This window comes from Bos indicus, chromosome 1, assembly GCF_029378745.1.
Source record: "Bos indicus isolate NIAB-ARS_2022 breed Sahiwal x Tharparkar chromosome 1, NIAB-ARS_B.indTharparkar_mat_pri_1.0, whole genome shotgun sequence".
NCBI lineage: Eukaryota > Metazoa > Chordata > Mammalia > Artiodactyla > Bovidae > Bos > Bos indicus.
The window spans coordinates 53,945,305-53,960,002 of NC_091760.1; the positions used below are offsets into that span (position 1 = coordinate 53,945,305).

The 14,698-nt window shown below is 41.5% G+C and overlaps 1 protein-coding gene across 1 annotated transcript in view; it reads right to left on the reverse strand.

Moving 5' to 3' along the window:
- MYH15 (myosin heavy chain 15) overlaps window positions 1-14,698 on the reverse strand; it is a 112,129-nt gene that overhangs the window by 67,923 nt on the left and 29,508 nt on the right. The window contains exons 12-15 of the mRNA XM_070800492.1: window positions 12,028-12,283; window positions 3,182-3,424; window positions 1,968-2,147; window positions 128-273 (exon numbers count right to left, since the gene is read on the reverse strand). Coding sequence (XP_070656593.1) covers window positions 128-273; window positions 1,968-2,147; window positions 3,182-3,424; window positions 12,028-12,283 — 825 coding nt within the window. The remainder of the gene's footprint in view (window positions 1-127; window positions 274-1,967; window positions 2,148-3,181; window positions 3,425-12,027; window positions 12,284-14,698) is intronic.

The window sequence follows — 14,698 nt, forward strand, 5'->3', positions numbered from 1 at the left end:
CTTTTTAACCTCCCCTGCAGGTCTTGAGATATCTGGCCCTAGGGTCACTGGGATAAACACCGTGAGAGAACTGTCTCCTTCAATATAAGGTCTCCCAGAATTGCGTGTCCACAGAAAGGTGGCTCACCTCCTCAGCTTTTCTGCTAGTTGCAGTTGCCTGCTCTCCAGGTCGTCCATGCTCTCCTGGTTCAGCTTTAACTCGCCCTCCACTTTGCACTTTTCCTTCTCACAGTTCATTCTTGCTTTGCTCTCCTGCTCAAGGGCACCCTCAAGCTGACAAAAGGAGATGTTATTGAGCCCAATATATAGGTTAAGTTTATACTTTACAGATGTGTTCTTTAACCACTTACCTTCTGGAAAAAGAAAGAAAAATATAAGCATAGTCTGTAAACGATGCCCAGTTATGTAGATATTTTAAAATAAATGTTGCACACATCAGTGGGATTACAAAAGAATCTAGAAGTCAGTGACAAAGGAAATCTTTAGAGATTAAGGAATACGTGCTCTAGAATACAGAAAAAACAAATAATAAATGCCCAGTGAGACCCTATTTGATAGCTTTCCAGTGATGAGAAGCTCACTTCTTCACATGGCAGCTCATTTCATGGGTGGATAAGTCCATTTACTCAGGAGGGCTTCTTCGTAAGAAGCCAAGATAGTCCCTGTAAATCCGTCCCACAAATCTAGGCTCTGCTCCCTGGAGCAACACCAAGCAAATCTGTCTCCACGTGACCACTCATGAATATTAGGCAGCTGTCCTGAGTCTCCCAACTCAGCATCACTGACCATTCCAAACGCACCTCACACAAGATAATTTCCATATTCTCCTTTACCATCCTGGTACCGTCTCTGGTCCATAGCAGTATGTCATCTTCTGGTACCTCCAGCAAGGTACCAGAAGGCCAAAATACTACAGTTCTGTCCAGATTAGTGTTGCCAACAATGATATTGAGGTCAGTTTAGCAGGAGGCAAAATAATAGTTACAATATGGCTATTTTTCATTGATATATTAACTTTCCCACAATAGAAGCTATTTCCTGTAAGCAGCGAAAGATATAAAATTCAAATAGGGGAGAAGGGAGAATTTCTGGAAGGTGTATGCAAAACCAAAAAATAAATGAACTCTAGGAGAGAGCAAATGTGTGAAAATACATGTGTGAGAGTGTGTGTGTGTTGTGTGCACACACCAACAAATTCCCATATTGAGGCTTTGTAAAATATATATCCATGGAAACAGGAAGAGAAGTGAGACAACTAATAGGTAACAGAGGAAAATTGATAGACAGGCACGAGGAACAAGAAGCAGATAATCAAAAAAAAACAAAAAAACAAAAAAAACCACACTTGCCAGCAATTTTATAAAAGCTAAGCTTTGGGGACTAATAAAACAGCGAATGCATACACTCTTGTCAGCTGGGTAAGAGACAGGGAGAGTGATGAACCTACCCACTGAGACTGGTCTGAAACATCTTTATTTCACAGGGTTTTGGAAGCAGAATAGAAGCACCATCTCCAGAATCTTACAAGTATATTCCGATAGCATTGGTAGAACACAGCTTGCGACTTACATATCTTTCTTCTATAACAAACCTCAGTGCACTGCTGGAGACATGGGGCCTTTAAGCAATCCTTCAGTGCTAGCATCAGATAGAGCACCAGCACATTAGCAGGGCAAACACCAGCTTCTGTGGGGAAGTCAGTCATGTAGAGTGCTCCCACCTCACGATTAATCTCAGTATTCTCCCACTGCCCAGGGTTGTTATGAAAGTTTCATTTAACAACAGACAGAACACATACTGGGGCCTCTCTTCCACTGTAGCAGTTCACCTCTGTTTCTAAATAATGAGGGAAATGAACCATGCTACTAAGTTTTCATGAAAATGTCAAGATAAATTAACTAAGTAAAAAGTGAAGGTTTCTATAGATGTAGACAGGCAGCTAACTAGGCAAACATATCACTACTGACCTCATTCACTCGCTGCTCCAGCGTCAACTTGGCCTTGCTTAGGGTGTGGACTTTCTCCTCCTCGTTGCGCAAGTCCTCCAGGGTCTGCTGGTGGGTCTCCTGTGCAGCCCTGGCTGCTCGATGCAGTTTGCTCACATCCTCATTGAGAGACTCCACCTCCTCAAGCAGGTTCTTGACCTGCTGGGAGAAGACAACAGCACCGTGAGAACCGCTCCTGGAAGCAGGGGCATAAACACAAAGGGCCATCTCCTCTCTTTTCTAGGACCCAAAATCTCATGACATATCCACCATCGTAAGGAATCACATGTAGCCAAATTTCTGTTGGACGTTTTAAAACTCTAAATTCACATTTTCTTTTACACACAAACACGAATGATCTGTTATCTCTCATAGTCAGGGAATGGGGTGTTCTGGTTAATCAAATATTATCAGCATGGGTCCACAGACGGCCAGTTTTCAGTGTCATGTTGTTGTATAACAAGAACACCACACTAAAGGTAATTTAGCTTTCTTTTGAGTATTCAGGGCACACATTAATCTTGTTGTGCCTCAAGATCCTAAGAAAGTGGCAGTTAGAGAAGAGGTCTAGCGGATAAAATAGGCAAAAATGGAAGCCATTTATATCAGGCCCATTGGCTTTTTATGAAAGGGACCGATGTACAAGAGTTGCTATTTAATCATCTGCCAAAATTACGGTATTATTCTGGAGGCTTTTTTCAATCAAATGTTTGATACAGATTCCTTAGCTAACTTCAGTCTATATACAGATACACAAGTTAAAAACCTCAAAGAAAACAAAAAAAGTTTTAGCTGGAATTAAAATGACATCTGAAGGTCAACACCAAATCAACAACCGAGGTGGGGACTAAGATGCATACCAAACCACCTTTAAGTAAGCTGCATCCTGCTCCCTCTCCTTCCAAAAAATAATTCTTAGAGGCCCAGTAAAACTGTTTTACTCTTTCTATCAGATTTCAGATGCAATAAGATCAGAACAAATGAAAATGTTTCATTTGGGAGATTAAGTAGGGTTCCATAAATTCAAGCTGGAAATTTGAATTAGGTCCTCATTCGACGCCAGTTCTGACTTCCAGGCCCATAAAATTGCAGACCACTATGTTCATTAATTTGAACAAAGCAAGCCTGGTTCCAGAGCCCGATTGGGAGTGTGGAATTCAGGCATCTAGACTTTCCTGACATCATAGAAAAAGTACCTTGAGCTCTGTAGCATGCTTCTCCTTCTGTGACTTCGCCAATAGTGTTTCCAGGTCATCGATTTCTTTCTTCAACTCAGAACATTCATCTTCAAGTTTCTGCCCCCTGGCAGTCAGCTTGGAATTTATCTCCTCTTCTTCCTCCACCCGCGCAGACAGCGCCTTGACGCTGGCCTCCAGCTGGATCTTGGATTTAATCAGCAGCTCGCACTGCTCTTCAACATTTGCCAGGGTCTCTCGCTCCTGCCATGATGAGGAGAAAATTGTTGCCAACAGCTGGAAGTAATTTATCAGCCAGGAGAAATGCTGCTTAACACATAGCAAAGAGATAATTGCCTGCCCTCTGTCCAGCACTTTCACCTATCTTTCCTAAGCAGTTGAAATAATATTCCCAGTTCCCCAATCCTATTGTTGACAAGTGGAGGAGTTGGTTGTGTTTGGAGGTGCTTTCAATCTTTCAGGCCATTCAGTAGATTAGATTACCTCTTCTAAAGCACTTAATAGAATCCTAGTGGCCTAAAGGAGCTAACATGCCTCCAAAAATCAGCAGTGTGCTGATTAAATCACAGCTACTGGAAGCATCCCTGTGGGCATTATAGTTTGAGGGCGGTACCTGCTCAGAATACAGTCTTTGAGGAAAGGTCTGTCCCCTCAGACAATAGAATATTTATCATATTATTATAAGGGTCCTGATGCACTTGTTTAGTATATAAACATCTTCTAATAAATAGAGCTGGGCTGTATATTATTCACAGGTTGAATTTAGAATTCATGAAGTTCCTTGCACATTACTAACTAGGTTTCACTATTATTTCCAACTAAAATCTTTTTCTCAATGGTTCTGCCAGCAGTAAATTTCACAAGTTATACACAAAGAGTACAAAATCCTCCTTCCTTTTATCTTTTCAAACATACCGCTTTCAACCCTTGCTGAGAGGCCCACCGTTTAGGTGTTATGGACTAAGTCAAAAAGGAAGGGGCTGAGTCCTTTTGCTACAAAAGCACCTTTTGTAACTTTGAACTCCTCTCATTTGTCTCCATTTAGAGGCTAAATGAAACCTGTTCTCTGTGAGCAAGTTCTTAATTACTGTAGGTCTTGTTGAGACACAACTTCACTCATATCTCTATCTTCCATCTCTAGACCTCATCCATCCTCTGCAATTTTGGTAACCTATTACCTAACTAGTTACTTGGCATAAATTGTTGCATCTACTTAGACCAAGAGCAGAAAAAAACCAAAAATCCAGGCTACTGTTTTCTGGCTATCTCTCATCCTATCTGTCCAACAAGTGGGGCTCAACGAGGCACAGATGGGAGATTATAGTATAGTGAATCTCCAACATCACTGAAGACCAAGAGAAGGGCTAAGTAAAAATAAAAATATGGAAGCAAAAGAATTCATGCAAATCAGAGAAGTTCCAGTGCTTGAGCAACAAGGGGGACATTTGATCTCAGTTCACCCCAGTTGACAAGCAGAACAGCTGTTTGCTCTCTTCCATTCAGCATGTGTATAGGACCTGTCACCATCACCAGATGAAGAGGACAATCCAATCGACCATCATCGATCCCTCATTAAACATGACAGCGTGTCTAAAGCCAGACAAGCAGTGGTGTAACAGTTTAACAGCAGGGACATCCTTTCCCCTGTAGTAATTTTCTCATGTACTTGCAGTGCTAATTGAAATGGGTTCACTCAGTTTTGAGTTAGTGAATGATTTTAAAAGAATCCTTGTTTCCTTGATTTGTACTGTATTGAGCTGTGTTTCTTAAAAATCAACAATAATAAAATATTTCATAGTCAATTCAGCTTTTTAAATTAATTACAATTTGAATCCATCTCAGCCTTCCTGGATTTGCCCTGGAATTGGCTTAATGTATTTCCTATGCTCTTTGATCATATATCCCAGACTTTTACCCTCTGCTTGCTTCAAAAGTCGGGTCCTTTTCTATCCCTACATCAGCCCAAGTAGTACTGGCCACTCTCTTTGCTGAGAGGAAGAATGATGAAAACTAGGAGGCCAGGTCATATTCAAACCTGCCTTTCTTCTATTCAAACTTACCTTACTCTTACTCAAAACTGTATTTCTCTTATTCAAACCTGCCTTTCTCATAAGCCAGACAAAATATGACATTACAAGCTGTGATTCTCACAGTATGGATCTTAATGTAGGTTTGAGTGGGGCCCAGGAATTTGTAGTTCTAACAAGAATCCTAGATGAGGCTGATAAACACTAAAGTTCTAGAACCACTGTTATGATAAATATGTATCAGAAGTGTGAGTCTGAGTGTAAATTCTCATATAAAACATGGCCTATTGAAACATCAATGGGTAGCACAGCCCCAAAAGAAAAGAATAACCTGGGTTAGTCTAAAATTACTAAATTTTCTCTGTTTTCAGTAAGTCCAAACAGCAAGAAAAACTTCTATTTATATAGTTGTATTTGAACCCAGTATTTTTTTTTCAACTTAGTACTGTTCTAAGTGGGGTAGAGAATACAATAAAGATGGATATAATTTCATACCTGCCTTTGGAATGTTTGGGGATAACAGTGGTCTGGGTAGCTAGAGAAGAGGAATATTAATAAAATGGAATGAGTAATGGCATTTCAATTTAAGTCTGAATTTGGCAACAAGGAGTTCATGATCTGAGCCACAGTCAGCTTCTGGTCTTATTTTTGCTGACTGTATAGAGCTTTTCCATCTTTGGCTACAAAGAATATAATCAATCTGACTTCAGTACTGACCATCTGGTGATGTCCATGTGTAGAGTCTTCTCTTGTGTTGTGGGCAGAGGGTGTTTGCTATGACCAGTGTGTTCTCCTGGCAAAACTCTGTTAGCCTTTGCCACACCTCATTCTGTACTCCAAGGCCAAATTTGCCTGTGACTCTAGGTATTTCTTGACTTCCTACTTTTCCATTCTGGTCCCCTATAATGAAGAGGACACCTTTTTCGGGTGTTAGTTCTAGAAGGTCTTGTAGGTCTTCATAGAACCGTTCATCTTCAGCTTAATCAGCATTACTGGTCAAGGCATAAACTTGGATTACTGTGATATTGAATGGTTTGCCTTGGAAACAGAGATCATTCTGTCATTTATGAGACTGCAAGTATTGCATTTCAGACTCTTCTGTTGACTATGGTGGCTACTCCATTTCTTCTAAGGGATTCTTGCCCACAGTAGTAGATACAATGGTCATCTGAGTCAAATTCACCCATTCCAGTCCATTTTAGTTCGCTGATCTCGAAAATGTTTGACCACTTGCAATTTGCCTTGATTCATGGACCTAACATTCCAGATTCCTATGCAATATTGCTCTTTACACTATCAGAATTTACTTCCATCACCAGTCACATCGACAACTAGATGCGGGTTTTGCTTTGGCGTCGTCTCTTCATTCTTTCTGGAGTTATTTCTCCACTGATCTCCAGTAACATATTAGGCACCTACCAACCTGGGGAGTTCATCTTTCAGTGTCCTCTTTTTGCCTTTTCATACTGTTTATGGGGTTCTCAAGGCAAGAATGCTGAAGTGGTTTGCCATCCCCTTGTCCAGCGGATCACATTTTGTCAGAACTCTGCACCATGACCCATCCATCTTGGGTGGCCCTACACGGCATGGCTCATAGTTCCACTGAGTTAGACAAAGCTGGTCCATGTGATCAGATTGGTTAGTTTTCTGTGATTGTGGCTTTCAGTCTGTCTGCCTCTGATGGAGAAGGATAAGAAACTTATGGAAGCTCCCTGATGGGAGAGACTGACTGAGGGGGAAATTGGGCTTTATTCTGATAGGCGGAGCCAGGCTCAGTTCAGTTGAGTCACTCAGTCGTGTTCGACTCTTTGCGACCCCATGAATCACAGCACGCCAGGCCTCCCTGTCCATCACCAACTCCTAGAGTTCACTCAGACTCACGTCCATTGAGTCAGTGATGCCATCCAGCCATCTCATCCTCTGTCATCCCCTTCTCCTCCTGCCCACAATCCCTCCCAGCATGAGGGTCTTTTCCAAGGAGTCAACTCTTTGCAGGAGGTGGCCAAAGTACTGGAGTTTCAGCTTTAGCATCATTCCTTCCAAAGAAATCCCAGGGCTGATCTCCTTAAGAATGGACTGGTTGGATCTCCTTGCAGTCCAAGGGCCTCTCAAGAGACTTCTCCAACACCACAGTTCAAAAGCATCAATTCTTCGGCGCTCAGCTTTCTTCACAGTCCAACTCTCACATCCATACATGACCACAGGAAAAACCATAGCCTTGACTAGATGAACCTTTGTTGTCCAACTCTTTGTGATCCCATGGACTGCAGCACACCAGGCTTCCCTGTCCATCGCCAACGCCTGGAGTTTACTCAAACTTATGTCCATTGAGTCGGTGATGCCATTTAACCATCTCACCCTCTGTCGTCCCCTTCTCCTCCTGCTTTCAATCTTTGCCAGCATCAGGGTCTTTTCAAATGAGTCAGTTCTTCACATCAGGTGGCCAAAGTATTGGAGTTTCAGCTTCAGCATCAGTCCTTCCAATGAATACTCAGGACTGATCTCCTTTAGGGTGGACTGGTTAGATCTCCTTGCAGTCCAAGGGCCTCTTAAGAGTCTTCTCCAACACCACAGTTCAAAAGCATCAATTCTTTGGCAATCAGCTTTCTTAATACTCCAACTCTCACATCCATACATGACTACTGGAAAAACCATAGCTTTGACTTGACGGACTTTTGTTGGCAAAGTAATGTTTCTGCTTTTTAATATGCTGTCTAGGTGGGTCACAACTTTCTTCCAAGGAGAAAGGGTCTTTTAATTTCTTGGCTGCAGCCACCATCTGCAGTGATCTTAGAGCCCCCAAAAATAAAGTCTGTCACTGTTTCCACTGTTTCCCCATCTATTTGCCATGAAGTGATAGGACCAGATACCATGATCTTTGTTTTCTGAATGTTGAGCTTTAAGCCAACTTTTTCACTCTCCTCTTTCACTTTCATCAAGAGGCTCTTTAGTTCGTCTTTGCTTTCTGCCATAAAGGTGGTGTCATCTGCATATCTGAGGTTATTGATATTTCTCCCAGCCATCTTGATTCCAGCTTGTACTTCCTCCAGCCCAGTGTTTCTCATGATGTACTCTGCATATAAGTTAAATAAACAGGGTGACGATATACAGCGTTGATGTACTCCTTTCCCTATTTGTAACCAGTGTGTTGTTCCATGTCCAGTTCTAACTGTTGCTTCCTGACCTGCACACAGATTTCTCAGGAGGCAGGTCAAGTGGTCTGGTATTCCCATCTCTTTCAGAATTTTCCACAGTTTGTTGTGATCCACATAGTCAAAGGCTTTGGCATAGTCAATAAAGCAGAAGTAGGTGTTTTTCTGTAACTCTCTTGCTTTTTTGATGATCCAATGGATGTTGGCAATTTGATCTCTGGCTCCTCTGCCTTTTCTAAATCCACCTTGAACATCTGGAATTTCAGGATTCACATACTGTTGAAGCCTGACTTGGAGAATTTTGAGCATTACTTTACTTTATTGGGGCATGCTCAGTAAATCTTTAATCCAATTTTCTGTTGAGGGGTGGGGCTGTGTTCCCTCCCTATTATTTGACCTGAGGCAAACTATGGTGGAGGTAATGAAGATAATGTCCACCTCCTTCGAAAGGTCCCATGCATGTACTGCTACACTCAGTGCCCCCAACCCTGCAGCAGGCTACCGCTGACCCATGCCTCTGCCAGAGACTCCTGGACACTCACGGGCAAGACTGAGTCAGTCTCTTGTGGGGTCACTGCTCCTTTCTCCTGGGTCCTGGTGCACACAAGGTTCTGCTTGTGCCCTCCAAGAGTCTGTTTCCCCAGTTCTGTGTAAGTTCTGGTGGCTCTATGGTGGGTTAATGGTGACCTCCTCCAAGAGGGCTTATGCCATACCCAGGTCTACTGCACCCAGAGCCCCTGCCCCTGCAGCAGGCCACTGCTGACCCAGACCTCCTCAGGAGACACTCAACACAGTTCTGTCTCAGACTTAAATTCAGACTTAAATAGAAGACAGTAGGGAAAACCATTAGACCATTCGGGTATGACCTAAATCAAATCCCTTACGACTATACAGTGGAAGTGACAAATAGATTCAAAGGATTATATCTGATAGACACAGTGCCTGAAGAACTATGGATGGAGGTTTGTGACACTGTATAGGAGACAGTAATCAAGACCATCCCCAAGAAAAACAAATGCAAAAGGGCAAAATTATTGTCTGATGAGGCCTTACAAATAGCTGTGAAATGAGGAGAAGGGCAAGGCAAAGGAGAAAAGGAAAGATACACCCATCTGAATGCAGAGTTCCAGAGAATACAAGGCAGAGATAAGAGAGCCTTCCTCAGGGATCAATGCAAAGAAATAGAGGAAAACAATAGAAAGACAGAGATCTCTTCAAGAAAATCAGAGATACCAAGGGAACATTTCATGCAAAGATGGGCTCGATAAAGGACAGAAATGGTATGGACCTAACAGAAGTAGAAGATATTAAGAAGAGGTGGCAAGAATACACAGAAGAACTGTACAAAAAAGAGCTTCACGACCCAGATAACCACAATGGTGTGATCACTCACCTAGAGACAGACATCCTGGAATGTGAAGTCAAATGGGCCTTAGGAAGCATCACTACGAACAAAGCTAGTGGAGGTAATGGCATTCCAGTTGAGCTATTTCAAATCCTGAAAGATGATGCTGTGAAAGTGCTGCACTCAATATGCCAGCAAATTTGGAAAACTCAGCAGTGGCCACAGGACTGGAAAAGGTCAGTTTTCATTCCAATCCCAAGGAAAGGCAATGCCAAAGAATGCTCAAACTACCATACAATTGTACTCATCTCACATGCTAGCAAAGTAATGCTCAAAATTCTTCAAGCCAGGCTTTTATAGTATGTGCACCGTGAACTTCCAGATAGTCAAGCTGGATTTAGAAAAGGAACCAGAGATCAAATTGCCAACATTCACTGAATCATCAAAAAAGCAAAAGAGTTCCAGAAAAACATCTATTTTTGAATTATTGACTATACCAAAGACTTTGACTGTGTGGATCACAACAAACTGGAAAATTCTTAAAGAGATGGGAATACCAGACCACCTGACCTGCCTCCTGAGAAATTTGTATGCAGGTCAGGAAGCAACAGTTAGAATTGGACATGGAACAACAGACTAGTTCCAAATCAGGGAAGGAGTATGTCAAGGCTGTATATTGTCACCGTGCTTATTTAACTTACATGCAGAGTATATCATGTGAAATGCCTGGCTGGATGAAGCACAAGCTGGAATCAAGATTGCCAGGAGAAATATCAATAACCTCAGATATGTAGATGACACCATCCTTATGGCAGAAAGCAAAGAAGATCTAAAGAGCTTCTTGATGAAAGTGAAAGAGGAAAGTGAAAAAGTTGGCTTAAAGCTCTACATTCATAAAGCTAAGATCATGGCATCTGGTCCCATCACTTCCTGGCAAATAGATGGGGAAACAGTGGAAACAGTGACAGACTTTATTTTTGGGGGCTCCAAAATCACTGCTGATGGTGACTGTAGCCATGAAATTAAAAGATGCTTCTCCTTGGAAGAAAAGCTATGACAAACCTAGGCAGCATATTAAAAAGCAGAGACATCACTTTACCAACAAAGGTGCATCTTGTCAAAGCTATGGTTTTCCCAGTAGTCATGTATGGATGTGAGAGTTGGACTATAAAGAAAAGCTGAGCTCTGAAGAATTGATGCTTTTGAACTGTGGTGTTGGAGAAGTCTCTTGAGAGGCCCTTGGACTGCAAGGAGATCCAACCAGTCAATCCTAAAGAAATCAGTCCTGAATGTTCATTGGAACGACTGATGCTGAAGCTGAAACTCCAATACTTTGGCCATGTGATGCGAAGAGCTCACTCATTTGAAAAGACCCTGATGCTGGGAAGAAGTGAAGGCAGCAGGAGACAGGGATGACAGAGGATGAGATGGTTAGATGACATCACTGACTCCATCAACATGAGTTTGAGTAGGGTCCAGGAGTTAGTGATCGACAGGGAAGCCTGGTGTTCTGCAGTCCATGGGGTTGCAAAGAGTTGGACACGACTGAGCGACTGAAATGAACTGAACTGAATGGCACTTCAGCATCAGATTGGGGAAGGAGGCTCAGATGCCAAGGCCGAGTTCAGATATTCTTTGATCTGAAGTTTGTTCATCAGGGAAGCAACATGATATTTGTTCAAGGCAGAGGTTCTTAATCCTGACTGGATATCAGAATCCCCCATACAGATGATTTGGACCCACACAGGGCCTGTTTAACCCAAATATCTGAGATTCAAGTCTAGGCATCTTTCTTTTAATTGCTAGTGTTTCACAAATGAGTTTGAGGCAAAGTCAAGGTTGAATACTGCTGTTTTAAGAACTCAACTGATTATAATGTTGATTTGGACTGGGGAAGGGCAAATAGGGAGATCAAAATCAGGAAAACCAGTTAGGGGCATACTGCAATAATCCTGAAGATCTCAGTAAAGCTTTTCTCAGGACCTACTAAAATCCTACCTTTTGATTTACTAATGGGTTTCCTGCTACCTACAGAATTTAAATTAAGATCAAGAGCTTCCTGGCTCCCAAGATAGATTTATATGTTTACACAGTTTAAAATCTATCTAATAAAATCCATCCCCTTTTCAAAGGCATCTTCCCAATGAAATCACTTCACTATAAAACAGGGTGTCTCGTTAAGTGTTTCCATTGTCTGTGTTGGATGAAATCCTATAGTACTCAAAAAGCACGTGTCTCTATTTTTTCAAGTCAACACTGCCTGTCAAACAAGGGAATCTAATTAGAAACTTGATTTGAAGAAGAAATGGCGGGGCCACTCACAGCCTGCAGCTGAAGAAGCAGATCATTCTTTTCCTGGAGGAGGGAGACTTGCTTTGATTTCAGCTCCTCCCTCTGAGATTCTGACTTCTCCAAGGCTTTTTGCAGCTGCATACACTCTTCCTTCAGTCCAGCTCCCTCCTTTCCCATTCCAGCAGATCTAACAAGAGGCTTGATCTCGAAGAAGAGCCTCATCCAAGGCCAGCTCTTCACAGCTATGAAAGCTCTTATGTTCCACTGGATCAAAAGAAGTGCATCCCTAAATCGAGGGTTTGGGGGAAAAAAAGAAAAGCAAGTTAACCTAGACTATACGAGAGTTATTTTTCAAATTAAGATTCTTAATAAGCACCATCTTTTTAGGAGTCATAAACTCTCATTAGCGTTCAAAGCACTTCTACATCTAAGCTCTCATTTGATTCTAGCAAAAACTCTTTGAGGGAATTTTGGGGCTAACAATGTTGTGGACTAGGTGTCCTGAAAATGCTTCTACTACAAACATTCGATAATGAGAGGTGACCCTTAAAGAGGGTAAGAAGTATAAAGGGAGCTTAAAAAAAAGGAGCAAAAAGTGAATGCTTGTGCAGCCTGACCATCCTCACGGAAGGAGGAAGCCAGGCTTGGTATTGTAGAGTTTGTATTTTTATATCCTTGTGGATAAAGAGACAGGCTGAGATTTTCAAAGAATTTCACTTAATGAAAAGGAGGATTTAAAAATTCACCCACTGGCACAGAGAGAAGTCAAAGAGAAGTACATCTGATTTGGTCTGGGCTCAGGGTGAAAAAAAATTTTTTTACACTAGGAATTTTTTTTGAAAACTATGAGCCAGCACCACTCGAGTATTTGAAGTTTAAATTATACTATCTGATTAGCACAGAAATATAAAAGAAATTAACATAATCATTTTTTACACTGGTAATAAATACCCTTTGGGTCCTTGGGGGGAAGATGCAAAAGTGCACTGAAGAAAATACTCTAAAATCAAGCACTAGAGATTTTCTTAAAGTCCCCTTGAAGATTAGCTTACAATTCAAAATTACAAAACACATATAGAAAAAAATTCAACCATAAGTGAGTGTTCAGTTCAGTTGCTCAGTCGTGTCCGACTCTTGGCGACCCCATGAACCTCAGTACGCCAGGCCTCCCTGTCCATCACCAACTCCCGGAGTCCACCCAAACATGTCCATCAAGTCGGTGATGCCATCCAACCATCTCATCCTCGGTCGTCCCCTTCTCCTCTTGCCTTCAATCTTTCCCAGCATCAGGGTCTTTCAAATGAGTCAGCTCTTTGCATCAGGTGGCCAAAGTATTGGAGTTTCAGCTTCAGCATCAGACCTTCCAATGAATATTCAAGACTGATCTCCTTTAGAATGGACTGGTTGGATCTCCTTGCAGTCCAAGGGACTCTCAAGAGTCTTCTCCAACACCACAGTTTAAAAGCATCAATTCTTCAGCACTCAGCTTTCTTTATAGTCTAACTCTCACATCCATGCACGACCATTGGAAAAACCATAGCCTTGACTAGATGGACCTTTGTTGACAAAGTAATGTCTCTGCTTTTCAATATGCTGTCTAGGTTAGTCATAACTTTCCTTCCAAGGAGTAAGCATCTTTTAATCTCATGGCTGCAATCACCATCTGCAGTGATTTTGGAGCCCAAAAAATAAAGTCTGACACTGTTTCCACTGTTTCTCCATCTATTTGCCATGAAGTGATGGGACTGGATGCCATGATCTTAGTTTTCTGAATGTTCAGCTTTAAGCCAAGTTTTTCACTCTCCTCTTTCACCTTCATCAAGAGGCTCTTTAGTTCTTCTTCACTTTCTGCCATAAGGGTGGTGTCATCTGCATATCTGAGGTTATTGATGTGGGCACCCACAATAAAGAATTTAATTAAATCTCCAAGAATTTCAGAAAATGGAACCATCTAATGGAGACCATAGAGTAATTACTAAAAGTTCTTAAAGACATGAAAGAATTGAAAAAAACAAAACAAAATAAGAAAGGAATGAGCCACTATGGAAAAAAAAAAAAAAAGGCAGACAGATTTGAAAGAAGACCACATAAAATATCTAGCACTGAAAAGTATAGTCATTGAAATAAAATACTCAATGGAAGAATTAAGCAGCTGATTAAACACACTGAAAAAAAAAATTGTGAATTAAAATAAATCCAAGCAAGTGGAAGGAAGGATAATATAAAGCTGAGATCAGAAACTAATGAACTAGAAAACAAACAAACAAACAAAAAATTTTAAGTCTTTTCATAAACAATTTAAATGCTTTAAAGTATTTAAATTTTAACTAAAGGAAAATTTTAATTTTCTTCCCTTGTGGCTTAGCTGGTAAAAAACCTGCCTGCAATCTGGGAGACCTTGGTTCATTCCCTGGGTTGGGAAGATCCTCTGGAGAAGGGAAAGGCTACCCACTCCAGTATTCTGGTCTGGAGAATTCCATGGACTGTATAATCCATAGGGTCACAAAGAGTTGGACATGACTGAGAGACTTTCACTTAAATTTAAATAATCTAATTAAATAAACATCCCCTGGAGGATGGAATGGCAATCCCCTCCAGCATTCATGCCTGGAGAATCCCAAGGAGAGAGGAGCCTGGTGGACTGCAGTCCATGGGGTCGCAAAGAGTTAGACACGACTGAACAACTAACACTTTCACTTTC